At 41.9% G+C, this 19597-nt stretch overlaps 1 protein-coding gene across 2 annotated transcripts in view; it reads right to left on the bottom strand.

Moving 5' to 3' along the window:
* The window catches only part of efr3a (EFR3 homolog A (S. cerevisiae)), a 57096-nt gene that overhangs the window by 4775 nt on the left and 32724 nt on the right, over window positions 1-19597 (bottom strand). The window contains exons 9-21 of one of the 2 annotated variants that reach the window (XM_044135192.1): window positions 17266-17344; window positions 16058-16193; window positions 12708-12875; window positions 12518-12632; window positions 11329-11380; window positions 8806-8978; window positions 8652-8727; window positions 7006-7167; window positions 4530-4661; window positions 4357-4424; window positions 3722-3849; window positions 211-296; window positions 45-93 (exon numbers count right to left, since the gene is read on the bottom strand). In XM_044135192.1, coding sequence (XP_043991127.1) covers window positions 45-93; window positions 211-296; window positions 3722-3849; window positions 4357-4424; window positions 4530-4661; window positions 7006-7167; window positions 8652-8727; window positions 8806-8978; window positions 11329-11380; window positions 12518-12632; window positions 12708-12875; window positions 16058-16193; window positions 17266-17344 — 1424 coding nt within the window. Of the gene's footprint in view, window positions 1-44; window positions 97-210; window positions 297-3721; window positions 3850-4356; window positions 4425-4529; window positions 4662-7005; window positions 7168-8651; window positions 8728-8805; window positions 8979-11328; window positions 11381-12517; window positions 12633-12707; window positions 12876-16057; window positions 16194-17265; window positions 17345-19597 lie in introns of both variants that reach the window. The other variant, XM_044135191.1, reaches the window with a different exon arrangement.

Raw genomic sequence — 19597 nt, 5'->3', positions numbered from 1 at the left:
GAATTGATTTTCTGTGATAAACGGGAGGAGCTGGACGATCTCACCGATGGCCTTCTTCAGCGTCTCAAACGTAATCTCCTCAGCCAGCTCCGACTGCTGATGGGAGAAACCCAAACAATGTGATTCAGTGGGAACTCTACACAGGAATCAGCTTCAAAACTCATTTTTTATCTTTTCATGAGTGACTTTGTGTCCTAAAATGAGTCGGACCTTATCTGGCAGGCTGCTGGACATGATGTCCACCTGGAGAGAGATGGTGTCCACAAAACTCTTCCTGCGGGTCAGACGGTCTTCATCTGCAACATCAGACAGTTACATCATTAAAGTCAAACGGTGCGTTAGATAAAAGGAGCTTCAGGGGAATATTTCATCACAAAACAAAAACAACTAAAAATGGCTTCACAACTAAAACAAATCACTGTTGGCTTTTCAATCAGTGATTTGAAAGCATCTTCTGACAAAATGACTGAACAGTGAGGGAGCATTTCTACACCATATGGAGGTGAAGAATCGTTCAGATGAACTGAACCGACATTTTAAATTGGAAAAAGTCAATCTGAACAAAATGTCTGCAGGCATCGATTGTTAGAAAACAACAAACTGGTTTCTCTAAACGTTTTTTCTCCATGTTAAGTCGTGATAATTTGCTGGAGCAGCAAGTTGTTTCTCAGTGTCTGAGCCAAATGAATGACAAATTGTACAAATCAGTCGTTTGATGATGAGCTTTAGGTCTGCAGAGCAAAATGACATTTTGTTGTGTGAAAAGTGGAATCGGTCATAATCATCTGTGTTCCCATAACAACATTTTGAAGCAGTGAAAGAGACTAAAATCTTCCATTTACAGCTGTTCTGTTGATTTAAACTCCTCTCAGGATAAAATGCTGGTCAGAACTGGAGCAGAAATGACACTGAATTTTAGATTCCTCACCAGGCACACCATCCAGCTTTTAAATCTCTCAGTAGAGTGCTGGTCTGTTAGGTCTCCAAGCTATTGCTTTGTGTAAAAAGACGAAGCCAAGTTTTACATAAAATAAACTAGCAAAATATAATAAATTAAGTAATGTAATGTGCCCATTTTTATTGAAACTGGAAGGTTAAAAACAAACTAATGAAAATATTTGAAGATGAAATTACTTATAATCAGTTGAAATGATCAAACATTTGGAGAAAGCGATAAACTGTGTGTGGTTTTATTGACGTTATGAATGTTTGGGAGCAGAAACGAGCCGCTGATGGACTCAGACACAGAAACTCCTCAGGTTCAGCCGGAGCGCTGCGGTTTTCTATAGGGGAACAAATGGGATTCATCCGGGCCGAACCGAGTCCGGTGAGGTTCTGAAAGCGGCCGCTGTTTGCTGTTCTGCAGGAGGAGATTAAAGTGCAGCAGAGTTTGACTGCGCAGGGTCAGCCGAGGTGTGAAAACAGAAGAGAAACGCGGCGCTTTGTAATTAACTTTCTCCATGAGTCACGGCGACCTTTGCTGCGAACTCGGAGCAGGAATGACTCAGCAGTCGGCACTAATGAGGAACGTCGTCCCAAATGACGGGAGATTAAAGACGCACAGAAAGCCGGGCTTCACTTCACTGACATTTACTCTTTATGTTTCATAAACTCTTAAAAATTTAGAGGGAAACAGAGAAAAACCTCACAGGCTGAAAATCATTTAGAAGTTTAAGGAGAAAAACTGATGAGAGGAAATAGTTTGAAAATCTGAAACTGCAGGTCATTTCTGAACATCATCTTCAAAAATCTCACTGCAGTGTTGAAAATGGTTTTAATTTTCTTAGTATCTGCATGGAGTTTAAAAATATCCTTACAACCAAAGCAGATCGAGATAAAAATGCTCAGGAAAGGATTTCCCACCTCGCAGTAAAACGCTAAAAACAGAAACATTTATTTTACAACAGGAAGCAAAAGTAATAAACTCCTCCTCTGAAACTCAGACCTCACAGCAGAAACGTGAATCGCAGTCTGGGTCACGTCAGATAATCTGCTAATGAAGGAGTTTTTTGGAATTTTCTCCACAACCTGTTTAAGCTTCTGTTGGTTTTTATTTTCCTGCAGATCTTTCAGGTTTAAGACGTGAAAATGTCACATTTTGATCATGATATTTTAAACTAATGTAAAGGAATAAAGAGCGTCTGTATTTACTTTCTCCTGTCGAGTCGGTTTATCTCTCCATGCCTCCAACCTGAGACACCAGGAGGTTCTTCTACTCAGACTTGAACTCATTTTGGTAAAACTTAAAGCAGTGAATGTTGTGGAGCTACAACTGGTACTGATATAATGAAGTATATTAAAGTTTTCAATAAATATAGATGTGAAGTGGTGCAAGTCGTGTTGCTGAACCAAAAAGAAACGACTAATTTATTCACTCTAAAAGAAAAACAGATTAGAGCCAAAACAATTCAACTACCAAACTACTTACATGAACTACATCCTGAAATACTCACCACAACGAGTCCAGAGGCAAAGCAGGCAAAATAATTCAACAAGTTGTTAAAGTGTTTTACAGTCCGTCTAAAACAACATCATCAGCTTCTGTTTGGTTTATTTTTTTAAGACTTTATCAGTTTTTCTTGATGGTTTATGAAATTTGGAGCTAAAAATCAAACTTCCCTTCATTCATATTAACAGATTAATAACATCAGTTTATATAAATAAACGTTAACGTCTAATTGAAGTTTCATAAAACCACATTTACCGCTAACCGAGGAACAGTATTCTGAAGTAACTATTTTTGTCTGATTACATTTTTATAAAATATTTTTTTATTCTTACTCTGGTCATTTCTTGCATAAATATGTCAAAGTGATGCATCTCTTGGTTGAGTAAAATCTTTGGCTCCGGTGGTGAAACTGCATCCAGAGAAACTTTTTCATGATCTTTAAATTGTAGCTGAATAAACGATGTGGGCGGAGCCTGACCAGCGGACCAATCAGAACCCTCGAATCCTTGGCAGGAAGGAAGACGCTACAGGGACGTTAGCCAGGAAGTCTCAAGGTTTTGTAGCTAAACTGAGCTCATGTATCACATAAGGAAACTAAATCTACAGAAATCTACTGCAGTTTTTACCTCTGGACGTCTGCTTGCACCTGTGGATGATTTTTCCTACCGTGTAAAGAACTGAACACGAGGCAGCAAGAACAGAGCGACAGTTTCAGTTAGAGCCAAAATACAACCGTCAAGCTTCAAATCAACCCAACACTTCACTTTTTACTACTTTAATAGTATCACATATTGATGCCTTGTGCATCATTTTAAACAATTATCTACAGTTCATGATTATTTTAGGTGTTTTATTTGTTTTTAAGTAGTTATGTCAGTTTCACATTCTTTATAAACCTCTGAATATTTTTTTAAAAAGTCAGACAGACGTTAACTTTGTCTGATCGAGTATTGCCTTTCAGAAACATCCACTTCCTCTGAAGACATTTCAATGTTTAAATCATGTCACAGGTTGGTTCATGTTATCAGAACCAGGAAAGTTCTAGAAAGTAACTTGTAAGTTCAACAATATCTCAACCCTGGATGTGATTCTTGCAGCATCTTTCCATGTTGCTGCTTCTTTAGTCAGTAATTACACATTAGTACTTCTCTCATTTTAAAATGTCAAACATTTCCAATCTAAAATTGCCTTCCATATTTTTTTACTGATCAATCCCAGCAGGAATCTTTTCTGTGTGCATGATGTGAACGTTAAAGCAGGTGGGCGTCGTACCTGTGACCTGGGGAATGTAAGGGATGGACAACCTCTCCACGTTGTATCCTGGACCTGCCAGGCACTCTGCCATGTCGGCCGTTTGGAAATACAGCTGCTTGTCGTCTTTGTCCAAAGAGTCAGGAAGACTGGAGTCCAACAGGAAGACATGAAATCAGACATGAAATCAGACATGAAATCAGACATGAAATCAGACATGAAATCAGACATGAAATCAGACATGAAATCAGACATGAAATCAGACATGAAATCAGTGAACAGAGACGAAGTGAAGCTCCTGTTCCTGCAGGTCATGAAACCTAAATCTGGTCTCATCAGCAGATTTTCAACTTTCAGGTTTATTTTCCACTGAGTGAAGTTAATTATTATTTTCCTCTCATACAGAATTAAAGGTCAACTGAGAACCATTTAGTGCCATCTGGTGGAAAGGTGGAGGACTGCCGTTGTTAAATAAATATTACTAAACTCACTGTAATGTTTATTATAGAATAATAAAGTAACAGGGTTTCATGTTGGCCGTGTTTCTTTGGTCCGTGGCGAGTTGCTGTCCAAACATGGCGGTTCCATCGTGTGTTCAGCTGAATTAAACTCTTCAGGTTAGGAAACAACAGATCTGCTGCAGAGTGAATACTTACGGACACTTGTCTCTGAAGATGTGTTCAGGCAGGAGGTACGGAGCGTCCATGTTTCTCAACTCGATGACCTGAAGAGGCACAAATCACCAGAATTATGATTCCAAGATACTTGGAGCAGGCGATGCTAACCAAAACATAAACATGTTCAATGTAACCAGCAGTTGATGATGCACCTTGCTGACGTGTTGACAGAACGGCGGGTTGGCGATCATCTGACTCAGGAAGTTGAGGTACGCCGCCACCAGCGCCATGATGCCGCAGCGGATGAACATCGGCATGTTCTCCTCGTTGTTCAGAGCCATTTCCTGCAGGAAGCAGGAAGACGCTTACAGATCAGGCCTCTCCATCGCTGCTCTGCGTTTCAACACGCCGACTGCAACACGCCGACAGCAACACGCCGACAGCAACACGCCGACAGCAACACGCCGACAGCAACGCGCCGACTGCAACGCGCCGACTGCAACGCTACCAGTAACGCGCCGACTACGCGTAACGCGCCGATTGCAACGCTGCCGATTGCAACGCGGCCGACCGTAACGCCCGACAGCAACGCGCCGACAGCAACGACAGCAACGCGCCGACAGCAACGCGCCGACAGCAACGCGCCGACTGCAACGCGCCGACTGCAACGCGCCGACTGCAACGCGCCGACTGCAACGCGCCGACTGCAACGCGCCGACTGCAACGCGCCGACAGCAACGCGCCGACTGCAACGCGCCGACTGCAACGCGCCGACTGCAACGCGCCGACAGCAACGCGCCGACAGCAACGCGCCGACAGCAACGCGCCGACAGCAACACGCCGACAGCAACACGCCGACAGCAACACGCCGACAGCAACACGCCGACAGCAACACGCCGACAGCAACACGCCGACAGCAACACGCCGACTGCAACACGCCGACAGCAACACGCCGACAGCAACACGCCGACAGCAACACGCCGACAGCAACACGCCGACTGCAACACGCCGACAGCAACACGCCGACTGCAACACGCCGACAGCAACACGCCGACTGCAACACGCCGACAGCAACACGCCGACAGCAACACGCCGACAGCAACACGCCGACTGCAACACGCCGACAGCAACACGCCGACAGCAACACGCCGACAGCAACACGCCGACAGCAACACGCCGACTGCAACACGCTGTCAGAATAAAGGTTGTTGTCCAGGCAACAAAAAGAGCCCAACATGAAGCTGTGCATCTGTTTCCCTGCAGGGTGATGCAACATTACATAATGCATGAAGTGGCTGATCTGATCGCACCTCACAGGAGCATTAATACCTCCATGTCAACACTCAATAATCAATATTTAAAGTGTTTAGTTGATAATGTCAGCGATGTGCCATACAGCTGGCACCATCCTGGAATATTCACCTGTATGTAGAGAGAAACCAGCAGGATGCTAAAGATGTTACTTTCTGCTACTTTCCAACATCCTGAGGAATAATTTTCACAGAAGCTACAAGAATTGCTTCCAGAACAGAAACAGGCAAATTTCCTGAATTAAAGTTTACTCTGGACTCACAGCAACATTTCCAGAAGCAACGTGCTCCTCTCCCCTGGAGCGTTGACCCCCTGCTGAGCCTGCAGACGATCCCGTCATGAAACAGACCAGAGCCTCATATGGAGGATTTTCACCCACATGGTGGTAACAGGTCCGATAGACTGCTAACAGTCTAACAGGTCCGATGTGAACAACTCTCCGCTAAACGGATTTCACTCACCAACATTCAGATGTCAGACGAGAAATCTCCCAAACCTTCGCAGGAGCAAACATGACTTCAGAGTAAACAAACATGGCCGACTGGGAGACGTCATGGTGATGGAACATTTTTAATGGATGTTCTGGTCCAGTAGTTCTGTGTTCTGTGTCTCTGATTGGCTACGTCACATTCAACAGGCCGAGCATCACACACTGCGACATCAGGCCAAGACGACCCAACATGTTGGACTTTAGACCGGAGCGGTCCAGACCGCTCTGAACACACGGCAGGAATATCAGCTAAGATTCACCAAGAACCGTCCTGATGATCGGGTCGGTTCTGAAGATGGAGGAGGAAAATCAGCATGAAGCTCCTGCTGTGTGAACGAGTCGTTATCCAAACCCTGCGGTCCACTCTCATCTCCGGTCCCAGAACCCAACCAGGCTTCTCACTCTGAACTTATAACCCACTTCATCAGAACCAGCAGGCTGCTGCACACAGAACTTCACACGGTTCTCCCAAACCCGACTGAACTTTGCTAGAACTGACAGTCAACTTTCTCCAAACTTTCTCTCCATCGTCTCTACAGACCACTCTCCTGAAACCTGCATGGTACCACATGGATCACCAGAAAAGAGATTTTTATGTTTAACTGGCATCATGATGAAGCTACAAGTCGTCTTACAGCTGAAACATTTAGAAGAACCTTTTAGATGAAACAACATCTAAAAGCTGCAGGAAAACATCCAGAAAGACCCTCAGTAGACCTGGGATCAGGCTACGTCCCGGGATCCGGCTACGTCCCGGGATCAGGCTACGTCCCGGGATCCGGCTACGTCCCGGGATCCGGCTACGTCCCGGGATCAGGCTACGTCCCGGGATCAGGCTACAACCTGGGATCAGGTTACATCCTGGGTCACAATGTCCAGCGTGTCACCTGCAGAGCGTGGGCGAGGCGGATCAGGTCGATGACCACTTCCTCGTTGGCCAGCTCGATGGTCAGGACGGCCAGGGTGGTGAAGAGCAGCTCAAAGTTCTTGTGGACGTTGTCTTCCTCTTTGCAGCCCAGGTAGACGTGGCGGTAGAGCTGCTGGCCGTGCTGGAAGGGAAACAAGACGAGAACATTACAGGCCGAAACATCAGAGTTCAACATTTCAGCAGCCTGGATGTTCAGACACGTTTTAGAGGAGCTGCTGGGTTTTTCTCTCCATCCGACTCAAATCACAAAACTCTCCGCATTTCTAAAATAATTTCTATTAACTAGAAAACTGAACTTTGGATCCATGGTGGAACATTAACCAAGAACAGACTTCAAATATGGAACCTGCTAAATGCAGAGTGGAGATGGACCCGACATGTCGACCCACAGTCAGACATACAGAACCGTAAACAGAACCTGAGAAAAGATTCAGGACGTTTAAACCCAAAGAATCTCTGATCCAGGTCACTTTAACGGATCTTTGTTCTGCTTTATTCTCAGGATCTTCCATTCTCCTCCTCTGGAAGTAGGAAGAATTCGACACACATCAGGGATCAGACTAATTCCTGGAAGAAACGCCTGCTGTTTGTAGGACTGGAGCAAACAAACGGGCCTGTTTGTGTCGTGTTAATGAAGCGTCGCGTCTCCTGGTGGGACGAAGCGTCTCATTAATAGCATCTTAATAGCTGCTGGACAGAAACGAATCTCTGTGACAGTGAAGGATGGGAAACATTAACGTGAGCCGCTCAGTCAGCAGGGGGCAGCGTCCGAAGAGACGCTTTAAAACATTTCAGACTCCGTCAACAAATGAGTCCAGGATCTTCTCAAGATGGGAGAATTTACTGCAGTTTAACAGAATATCTTTAAACAGTTTATCTCAACACATCGGCTTTACTAGAAACTTTAAAGCCAAATTACTGACCTGCTGTAACGACAGACTCTGATTTCTGCTAAAAGATTCGGTGAGAAAAAGAAAATCCAGTTATTTCTGGACGGAAGGCTGCAGGTCGAGTATGAAATAAATAACCGGGGCGTTAAGACGCTGTGGGAGGAGGTTAATGGAAAGCAATCTGGTGAGTTGCATTTGGGTTCTATTAAAAGCAGAACCGGTGCTGGTTCCGGTTCTGCGGGCTGCAGCCGGTGTGAGAATCACAGGTCAACCTGTTCAACCGGCAGCGTCTTGAGGGAAATGTCAGGATGTGAGGCTGAACGGCCACTTCCTGTCGGGGTCAGCGAGCTCACAGGATTCCTGAACGGAAACCAGCCGCACATCTCAGATCATGGAGTTTTCCTCCCAGCTCAAAGTAAAAGTTTTACAGAAACCAAAACAATATGCATGTCATTTCATAGAAATCGGAAAACTTAATTATTTCCTTACTTGGTAAAGTCGAGAAAACTTCACCCAAAATGGGGAACTTACAGAATTACTTTTAGTAGAAATACTCTTAATAAACTGGAGTATTTTGCATTTAAGTTCTCAGTGTTACTGATGAGATGTGGGTTCAGGATCAGAACCAGATCCCGGCTAAAACAAGCCTCCTCACTGGAGGCAAATTATCTGTGGAAAATTATTTTAAGTGAAAAAGTAATTATCTACTTTTTACCTTTTTCATGAATGCAACATCTTGCTTGGATATTTTCTCCCTTTTAATCTTCAGAGCTGCAACGTTGGGAATGATCCTGCAGGAGGGAGGAAAACCAACCTGTGAGACGCTTCGCTCAGAGACCCGGAACCGGGTCGTCCGACCGCGCCGTTACCTGATGCCGCGCAGCTTGGCGCGGTTGTCATGGCGATCAATGATGTTGTGGAGGATCTCGAGGACCAGCTGCCTCAACTCGCTGTCCTCCATCAGCGAGATGGAGAAGAGAGGGTCCAGGAAGGGAGGAGGCAGCGCCGCCGACATGGACTTGGACTTGAACCCAGAGGTCACCTGAGGGAGAAGACCAGAGCCGAGTTGTTACAGCAGGGGGCGCCACCGAGCAACACCAAGATCAATTTAAACACCAAATATCTGACTAAACATGAGCTGAACTCTGCTCCTCCAGGAGCCTCACAGATGGACCCGCTTTAACCTTTGACCCGGAGAGCACTGCTGGGTCACCTCAGTTTGAAACAAACCAATTCTGTCTGCAGCCTCTAAGATGCAGGAATACTCCAAACTTTCACCTGCAACCAGCCGCAGGGTGAAGCCAGCCTGCATCCAGCAGAGCTGTTCCTCCTTAAACCCTTAAACTCTGAGGGTCTCAAGGAGCCGAGAGACCCTGAGAGTTTAAGGGTTTGGATCTCTGCATGCACAGCGATGCATCAGGTGTGTTGCAGCAGCTTTTAGAGGCTTGCATGTTTGCATTTCTCTATTTTTGTGCATGTTTGCTTCTCAGCATCGATGAGGATGTGGAAGCTTTCCCAGGTTTGTGTGTTTGTATTGTGTGTTTGCATTGTGTGTTTCTATTGTGTGTTTGTATTGTGTGTTTGTATTGTGTGTTTGCATTGTGTGTTTGTATTGTGTGTTTGTATTGTGTGTTTGCATTGTGTGTTTGTATTGTGTGTTTGCATTGTGTGTTTGCATTGTGTGTTTGCATTGTGTGTTTGCATTGTGTGTTTGCATTGTGTGTTTGCATTGTGTGTTTGCATTGTGTGTTTGCATTGTGTGTTTGCATTGTGTGTTTGCATTGTGTGTTTGCATTGTGTGTTTGCATTGTGTGTTTGTATTGTGTGTTTGTATTGTGTGTTTGCATTGTGTGTTTGTATTGTGTGTTTGCATTGTGTGTTTGTATTGTGTGTTTGCATTGTGTGTTTGCATTGTGTGTTTGCATTGTGTGTTTGCATTGTGTGTTTGCATTGTGTGTTTGCATTGTGTGTTTGCATTGTGTGTTTGCATTGTGTGTTTGCATTGTGTGTTTGCATTGTGTGTTTGCATTGTGTGTTTGCATTGTGTGTTTGTATTGTGTGTTTGCATTGTGTGTTTGCATTGTGTGTTTGTATTGTGTGTTTGCATTGTGTGTTTGCATTGTGTGTTTGTATTGTGTGTTTGTATTGTGTGTTTGTATTGTGTGTTTGTATTGTGTGTTTGTATTGTGTGTTTGTATTGTGTGTTTGTATTGTGTGTTTGTATTGTGTGTTTGTATTGTGTGTTTGTATTGTGTGTTTGTATTGTGTGTTTGTATTGTGTGTTTGTATTGTTAGTTTGTATTATGTGTTTGTATTGTGTGTTTGTATTGTGTGTTTGTATTGTGTGTTTGTATTGTGTGTTTGTATTGTGTGTTTGTATTGTGTGTTTGTATTGTGTGTTTGTATTGTGTGTTTGTATTGTGTGTTTGTATTGTGTGTTTGTATTGTGTGTTTGTATTGTGTGTTTGTATTGTGTGTTTGTATTGTGTGTTTGTATTGTGTGTTTGCATTGTGTGTTTGTATTGTGTGTTTGTATTGTGTGTTTGTATTGTGTGTTTGTATTGTGTGTTTGTATTGTGTGTTTGTATTGTGTGTTTGTATTGTGTGTTTGTATTGTGTGTTTGCATTGTGTGTTTGTATTGTGTGTTTGTATTATGTGTTTGTATTGTGTGTTTGCATTGTGTGTTTGCATTGTGTGTTTGTGTTGTGTGTATTGTGTGTTTGTATTGTGTGTTTGTATTGTGTGTTTTGTATTGTGTGTTTGTATTGTGTGTTTGTGTGCATTGTGTGTTTGTATTATGTGTTTGTATTGTGTGTTTGTATTGTGTGTTTGTATTGTGTGTTTGTATTATGTGTTTGTATTGTGTGTTTGTATTGTGTGTTTGTATTGTGTGTTTGCATTGTGTGTTTGCATTGTGTGTTTGTATTGTGTGTTTCTATTGTGTGTTTCTATTGTGTGTTTGCATTGTGTGTTTGCATTGTGTGTTTGCATTGTGTGTTTGTATTGTGTGTTTGTATTATGTGTTTGCATTGTGTGTTTGTATTGTGTGTTTGCATTGTGTGTTTGCATTGTGTGTTTGCATTGTGTGTTTGCATTGTGTGTTTGTATTGTGTGTTTGCATTGTGTGTTTCTATTGTGTGTTTGTATTGTGTGCTGCAGCCTCAGACATGCGTCTGTAGCTGCGTTTCCTAAACCATAGAAATGCACAAATTGATAATTAATTCAGTCAATAGAAACATGTCAATTTCAAAAAAACACATTTTTTGATATGTTTTTGTGATAGGAACAGGTGGGTAGCAGCCGGATGTTGCTACTGGCAGAAACGAAGAAGAAGAAGACAGGAAGTGGTCGCAGGATTTGTGTTTGTTTTTTCCGGCTCTCAGTTTCTCACCATGATGAGGGAGCTGAGCAGCATCGTCTGGATCCTCTTGGTTCCCTGAGGCCTGAAACCAAACAGAACCGGTCAGTACCTCAGAACATCTGGTCCTTTAATGCTGATAATTTACTGGATTAGACTAAATTAAGGTGGAATAGTAAAGGTGGACTGGGAGGATGTAAAGCTAATTCTGCATTGAATCGTTGACATGCTGCAGATTTCAACCTCAACGCTGAAAGAAGGAAGCCGACTGAACCAGGAGGAAGAGGAGGAAGAGGAGGAAGAGGAGGAAGACGTTCATTTGAGTTGGGATTATCCTTCCTTTCTTATCCTGACGTCTGATGGATTTACTTGATTTTCCTTTCTCCATCTCGGCGGCCCGGCAGCTGAAGGCACCGCGATGCGTTCAGGAGAGTTTTTATTTTCATCAGCTGAGGGTCCAGAGATACGATGAAGATCCTCAAAGAGCAACAGAGCGACTGAGGAGGACAGCAGCTAACGACTGGGACGATAATCAATTAGTGTGAAGATTAATCAATTATTATATAAATTATTCTGCCGATTAATCGAGTTTCAGACATGGACGAATTCTGCAGACTTTTCATTTAAGCACTTAATTTTTTATACATTAGGACATTAAAAAATATTTGAATTTCTTTAAATAAGAAAATAAACATTTTATTATTATATCTATGATTTATTTTTTTCCATTAAGCGATTAATAATTGGATAGAAAAATGTGCTTAACATGAGATTTATTTTTATTTTTATACAGAATTTGAATCAGGAGAAACTAAAACTCCCAATTTAGGAGAAATTAATTTTTTGGTCTTAAAACCAAAACATTAATATTTTTATATGTTTTGGTTTAATTACAGCTCTGAGTCTGTTTGCTCCAGTTAACGATTAATTGATGACTAAATTACTTGATGATTACACTATTGATCGTTTGCGTCCTGATATGATTCAGCAGGAAAACAATCTTCATCTTCATCTTCGTCTTCATCCTGTGGGTTTGCAGCAGGAGACTAAAAGGTTTCGTCTCAGTCTAGACTGGATGTAGGCGGACGTCCATCTAAAATTATTTTCTTCCCTGTTTCTGTTAAAGTTCTCTGGTGGTGAGTCATGATGATGAAGAGCAGGACGCCCCCGCTGCAGCGCGGCGCTGAAACCCCGGGGCGCCGCCACGTCACGCCTGACTCACCCGATCTTCACCGTGTCCAAGGTGTGGCACGGCGTCCCGTACACCGGCACCTTCCCCATGATGAACATCATGACTTCAGCTCGCTGGTAATCTGGCAGGTTTCCACCAAAGAACCCTGCAGGGGGCAGCAGAGAGGCGGGTCAGAGCCGGAGGAGCCGCCGGAGAACCGGCGAGGAGCGCGGCGCCGCACCGATGGTCTGGATGATGGCGTTCTGCACGATGCGCTCGTCGCTCTCCCGGCCGCGCACCGACGACACGCTGCTGCTGGAGTTCCTCCTGGAGCCGTCGCCCAGCTCCAGGTCCACGCTCATCCGCAGGTGTTTGAGCAGCGTGTTGAAGACCTCCAGGACCGTCGGACCTGCCGTCACACCAACAGGTTAAAAACCCAACGGGTTGTGAACGAGACCGACAAGAAACAACGAAGAACCACCAAGTCCAAGAACCAGCTCAGATCAATCAATGATCAATCAATGATCAATCAATGACGACGCCAATAACTCGACACTTCTATGAAAACTTTGTGCTTTTCTGACACAAAATGGCAAAAAAATCAATAAATTCCTCTGACCACTTTCTAAAAACCAGCCAAATAAATCAGATGAAAGTTTAACAACCTGCCACATTTTCCATCCAAACAATAACAGAAATATTAACATCAGGAATATTTTCTAATCTGTCCATGTTTCTAATGCTGCTAAAGACGTTTCATTATTGCTCTAATTTTAATCTTTTTTCTGTGTATTCTGGCACTTTCACTTCAATTTCAAGTGAAAAACCCCAAAATAGATTTATAGAACAGACAGAAACCAGAGTATTGCATCGATTATTGAAAATACAGAGAAGAGGAATGAAACAAACAGTTACTGGAAACAAAAACACCGTCTAGAAAAAGGGAAGCAGAACCATTCGGTTCATTTTTATGTATTTACAGAATAATATTCAGCAAATCTGACAAGTTAAAGAGATCCAGTCATAAAATCCAACTTTCAGCGACTCATTTAAGCTCTGGATGATGTTTCTGATCCAAAATCCAAATTATGGAGGATTTTACTTTTAAAATTGTGTAAAAACAACAAAGTATCCATCTGGACGGTTTTATGGGATTTTCTTACACTATTTTAAAAATATGGCAGAAAATGAATAATAAATAAATGTGCCAGGCTGTGATTCTGTTAAAATAATCCAGCTTCATCCCAGAATAATTAGAACATGTTTGGTTCTGATGAGCAGCAGCAGTTCTTTGGTTCTGGGTTTTAAATGTGATTCAGTTTTTTGAAACTAAAATTAGCTCCAGGATGAGGAGAAACCTGCAGCTCACAGCGACGGCAGCCTTAATTTATTCTGTCACAGGAAGCAACACCTCAGATTATCAGTCAGTGCTGACTGGTGCACCCCGGCTGCCTGGGGCCCCATGAGGGGCCAGGAGGCCCCATGAGGTCCCAACCCTCTGAAACACATTATTTACTACCTGTGCAGAATTCAACACGGACAGACGGATTCTTCCAAAGCCAATATAAGAAATAAAACGTTTAGCCTGAGGGGAAAGGATGTGACATTAACCTGGTTTTCTAAAATAAGAGCTTAATCTACGTTAACACATCGACTTCCTGCTCTACGCACCACTACCAGCTACTCCATCACAACACGGCCGAGCTGCAGCTCCCTGACACTCCGGCTCCGTTTCACAACCAGGAGCCACCAGAAGAATCAAACAGCAACAACTATTTATGGTCCTGCTTTGTTATTTTTGTTATTTTCTAACAGTATTTTAATCTGCGGCTAAACTGAAATGTTGAAGACAAAATGAGACGCCATGTTTGATTGGACCGTCGGGTTCTTCTGGTCACTCTCCGTTTTCCTAAAACTACTCACTCAGACCTGCTGGGACTACAGGAGAACTTTTACACGAACCCGGCATCAACAGGCATCCAAAACAAACATTTAGGCTTCATTCATATCAAATATTTAAAAATATTCACTGCTGCTTGAATTTATGTTTGAAGTAAAAGAACCAAACAAAACTGAAGACGAGAAACTTGAGAAAAGGGATTTGGCTGAACAAAACAGTGAATGAGTTTGATTTATTAAATCAGTTTAGGAAAATTATCAGAAGGAAATAGAGCAAACATGAAGCTAATCACTCTATAACAATAGTTTATTGGAAATAAACTAAATAAAGAACTAAAACTTTGACATGTTGCACAGGGAATGTTGAATATTGTTACTGTCTCAGAAAATTAATCACTGAGGAATATTTACCAGTCACTGATGCAGTGACAGCTTCACTGTTAGCTTCACTGTTAGCTTCACTGTCAACTGTTAGCTCATTTCTTAGCTCAGTTAGCTTGCGTCATTGTTCATCTGTAAGGTTAGCATTGCTAGCTCTAACTGCGGTTTGAGTTTAAACTGCTAGCTCACGTTAGATCTGCGGTTAGCTTGATTCTCAAATTTTAGTTCAGCTAAAAGCTTCACTGTTATTTTTGCAGCGTAGCTTAGCTGTTATCCAGCTCCTTTATCAGATACAAATTATCCTTTAGTTTGGTTGTTGGTTTCATTCGTCACTCAGATTTTATCTCGAAGCTTAGTTTAGCTTTAAGATTCACTGTTAGCTTAATTCTTAGCTTGTTCGCTCAAATTTTCACCTCTTTAGCTTCGTCTCTAACTTTTAGCTCGGCTGTTAGCCCAACAATCAGCTAAATTTTGAGACGTTCTGACTGAACTTGATCAAATGGAAAAACATCTTTATATCTTCAGTTTTGTGTCAAACAGGCTGATGGCCTGAAGCTCATTTTCCCAGGATGCTTGTTGATGTCGGGTGAGTTGAGGGAAAAGCTGCAGACATTTCTAACCAGACTGTATGAGTACTGTACCGAGCCACAGATTGTGAGGAGTCGGGCTTTCGCTTTCAAAGTTGAACACGTCGCTTCCTTTGCACTCTTGGATCATTCCTGTCCACAAAGGGTTTCGTTTTTATTTTCCCAAAACATGGAAGAAGAAACAAGTTACAGGTTTTTTTCTGAATTAATGAACGTTTTAAATTATTTCCTCTGGTGGGAGATTTTCACCTTCATTTAACAACAGAAACATTTTTTCATGGCAAAATTAAAATGTTAATTTGTTTCTGCTGCTGTTAAGGTGGTAACCTTCATGCTTCAGAAACATCATTTAATTACAACATGATTTAACAGGAAAAGAGAGAGGAGCAGTTCGGTTCTGAGAGGGAAAAAAATTAGATTTTCTTTACAAAATTAGCATAAAACCAAATGTTTTGTCTTCAGCGTTATCTCCATTATTGATAATATTCTTTTTGAAGAAAGTAAATGTTTAATTTTTGCAAGTTTGAATCAAATTGAGTTTCACTGTTGATGAATCAACCATTTATTTAGAGACTTTAAGAAAAATGTCAGGTTCTATAAAAAAACCGACTAATTTTCCATTTTCTTCTCCAGCAGGTCCAAACGGACCTTTTCTCTGCAGAACCGGCGTTTCCATCAACACTCGATGTGAACCGTGATGGAAGCAGAACGCTTCCAGACTCACCCACAGATCCTTTAGCAGCGATGGCCACCGTCTCCAGCAGAACCTGGACGATGCCGGCTCTGACCCGCGGAGTGCTCTTGTTGTTCCCGTCCAGGTGGGTCAGAACCTGCTGGATCACGTGATGCGAGTGCTGAGCCTGGATCGGAAACACAAAAAATATCTAAATTAATGAAGAACGGGTAGAAAGTGAACAGTAACTAGTTACATTTACTGGAGTAACTTAGGAAAATGTATTTTCAGGATTACTCTATGATGCTGCAGTTTCTGGATTTTCTAACCACTGAATGAAAAACAGACACCTGCAGTTTTTCTTAAAGTTTTTTATTGAAAGACATTTTTTGTTATTTAGATGAATTATTTCCATTTTGGTCCTTAAAAAATTTGCTCAAATTGACATTTTTGGTCCATCTGATTATGTAATTTTTAAATATTAAATGATTGATAATTTCTTTTGCTGCATCCTGTAAACATTTGCAGATGTTAAAATGAAGATTAAAGTAATTTTTATTCCAGCCCAATCTCATCTGATGAAGTGTAATAATCTGGATTTTATCCCAGAATGAGGAAACAAACATGAAACCCGGAGAAGATGGTGACGGTTCAGACGTTTTTAGTTAAAGTGAAATTATTTTCTCTTCTTTTGCTCCTGCTGTGAGAATAAAATCAACGTTTGTCTTAAACTCTGCCACTGATTTCCTGCTGGGCTCAAGGTGACGACTGTAGAAACCAAACATGACGTCTGAAACGGATCTCCAGCCAGAACCAGGCTTTGGGTTTCATCTGAGGCTGAAAAACGCTCCGGTTCTGCAGGATCAACACGAACTTCACCCGTTTCTGTCGCCCTCAGATCAAAGAGGCTCTTCAGACTCGAGACGAAAATCTCCCCCAACAAATCAAATTCTGACATAAAGGACGCACAGAGGAAAAAACTCAAACTGAGCTGCAGTGGACCAGACTTCTTCTGTCATTGTGTCCAACAGATAAAAGAGGAGAGATTTCATTTCCAAACAAGCAGATTCCTCCTCAGTCTAAACGTAAGCCTGCTAGCGGTGGGCGGCTAACTAACGCTACGCTCACACAGCGGGACTGAATGCTTCATTTGTTTCTTCTGCATGAAAAGTTTTTTACCGCAGAAAGAAAAAAGTCTTCCTAAATCCTGCATTAATAATTAAACTGGTGGATATTGAAGTATTTCCCGGAAACGTTACCTGGATGGAGAACATGACGATCCTGAAGCAGGACACGGCGAACTCATTGGGGTCCCACAGGTGATGATTGTCCAGGTGACTGAGAACCAAAAGCAGAAATAAAATCAAAATACGATTTTAACCAACTTCCTACGGAAAACCATTCTGCACAAAAATCACGCTGTGAAAGAAAGTCATATACAGATGCTTCATATTTTAAAAGCTTTAAAAACGGCTGAAGCGCCCCCTTGTGGACACTCTGGTTTCTCAAAGTTTAATTTTATATTTCTATATGCTTATTTTTGCTCAAACAAACAACTGAACCCGACGATTATAACGTAGAGCCGCGGTAACAGAACCAATAAACCCAATAATCTGCTAATAATGGTGATTTATTTCTGATCATCCAACTCACTCCGAGGTTTGAAGAAGTTTAAAAAACATTTTAGTCAAATTATTCACGTCTTATTGGGTAAAATCAAAACTGCAGAAGAAGAATTGTTGACATTTTGGTAAAACATTTTATTTTGGTCAATTTAACAAGATGCTGTATGTGGAAGACATCACTGCTGGGAAGCATGGTGATGGCAGCATCATGCTGTGGGGGTCGAAGGTGAAATGAACACAAGACAACAACCAATGAATCCACACAGAAATGGACTGAAGACAAGGTGGATGTCCTGGTGAGGCCTAGTCAAAGTCCAAAGAATAAACACAACTGGACCGATAACAGCAGGAATTATTTTAATTTTAATTATTTATCGTCAGTTTTCACTTTGATATTAGAGGTTTTTTTGTGGGAAAATCAGCTAAATTATGTCGATCAGGACTGATTTGGAAACAGAATCTGACGTCTTTTTGGAAACTTTCTTTTGTCTCATTTCAAACTTAAGATATTTCTACTAGACATTAGACCAACTTGGTAATATTTTGAGTTTTTGCAGCGACTCAGAGGTTTGAGGGTCAGCTCTGCTGGTGGCTGATTGGTTGATCCACTGCAGGTTCAGGGTCTCTGACCAGAACCAGAACCAGACTCTTTTTAACAATGTAAGAGGAAGATAAGAAGGAAACCAGGCGGCGTTGCTTATTGAGAAAAATAAAATCACTGAATCGGTTTGAGTCCAAAAAGGGTAAAAATGCTGCAAACAGAGAAAGAGAGAATCAGATGTTGGAGCGAAGAAGAAGAAAAGAAGGGATGAAGAAAGAGAGGAAAGATGAAGCAGCAAGAAGAAAGAAGGGAACAAAAGATGGAGGAGAGGCAGCAGCTTGGAGGAGAACAGTTCATGACGTCAATCCAAACCCCGAACCCCCTCCTCCCCGTTAACCCCAATCTCGCTATTTATAGTCTGAAGACGCTCGCCCCTCCCCCCCCCGTTGCTGCCTGCAGAGTTCTGCAGGAGGACAAACGGGTCTGAGACACGCAGGCGCCTTAATGCACCACGTTAGTATTCTCCACGCCGCTTCGCTCATGAAGGCGTTTAATATTCACACAACGTCTCTGCAGCAGCGACACGTCAACGTTTAATCTGGAGGGGGGGGGGGGGAGGGGGGGGAGGGGGGAGAGAGAGAGAGAGGGAGAGAGAGGGGGAGGGAGAGAGAGAGGGGGAGAGAGAGGGGGAGGGAGAGAGAGGGAGATAAAAAAGGAGAGATCTCTCTCTCTTTCTTGATGTTGGTGTTTCTTCCTTGACCAGGTTTAAAATTAATAAAATAATTTTAAAACCTAAATATGTAATAATTTTTAAAAAACTATAAAGCAGAATATTTTGGATGTTTCTGCATCACCAGGTGAAAATGTAACACAGGTTGGTTTTTTTTGGGATCATTATTTTAAAGCAATGAGTTAAAAAGCAAAACCTGTACAATACAAATTCAACATTTAGTTTCTTTTTTTCATTTTTTACTTTCACTGCATTAAATCTTTTCAGCAACTTCAAACTGATCCATATAAAGTTTTTCATATTTTTAAAATCTGTTCTCTGCTTTAGTGAAGGAAAAAAAATACCAAAATATGTAACATTTTTCCATAATAAAACTACAAAGCTTTGTATTTTTGACCAGTTTGAAAATTAATAACATTGATTTATTTGATTTATTGCATCATTATTTTTCAAGCACTGAGTTAAAAAGCAAAAACACTTAGAAAAGTGCAATAAAACATTTAACATTTAAAAAAGCCTTTAATGCATTTAATCTTTTTCAAAACTTCAGACTGTCGGATATAAATTTTTAATACTTTTAATGATAAAAGGCAGCTAAAGAAGCAAAGCATCAGGAAGGGAAGCAAAGAGGTTTTTTTTTAACTAATAAAAAAAAACCTCTTTAAATATTTATGGGAATGAAAATCCAGCAGAAA

The sequence above is a fragment of the Gambusia affinis genome, linkage group LG12, assembly GCF_019740435.1.
Source record: "Gambusia affinis linkage group LG12, SWU_Gaff_1.0, whole genome shotgun sequence".
Classification (NCBI taxonomy): domain Eukaryota; kingdom Metazoa; phylum Chordata; class Actinopteri; order Cyprinodontiformes; family Poeciliidae; genus Gambusia; species Gambusia affinis.
Note: the sequence above shows the minus strand (reverse complement) of the source record. Positions and strands in the feature narration are given on the sequence as shown.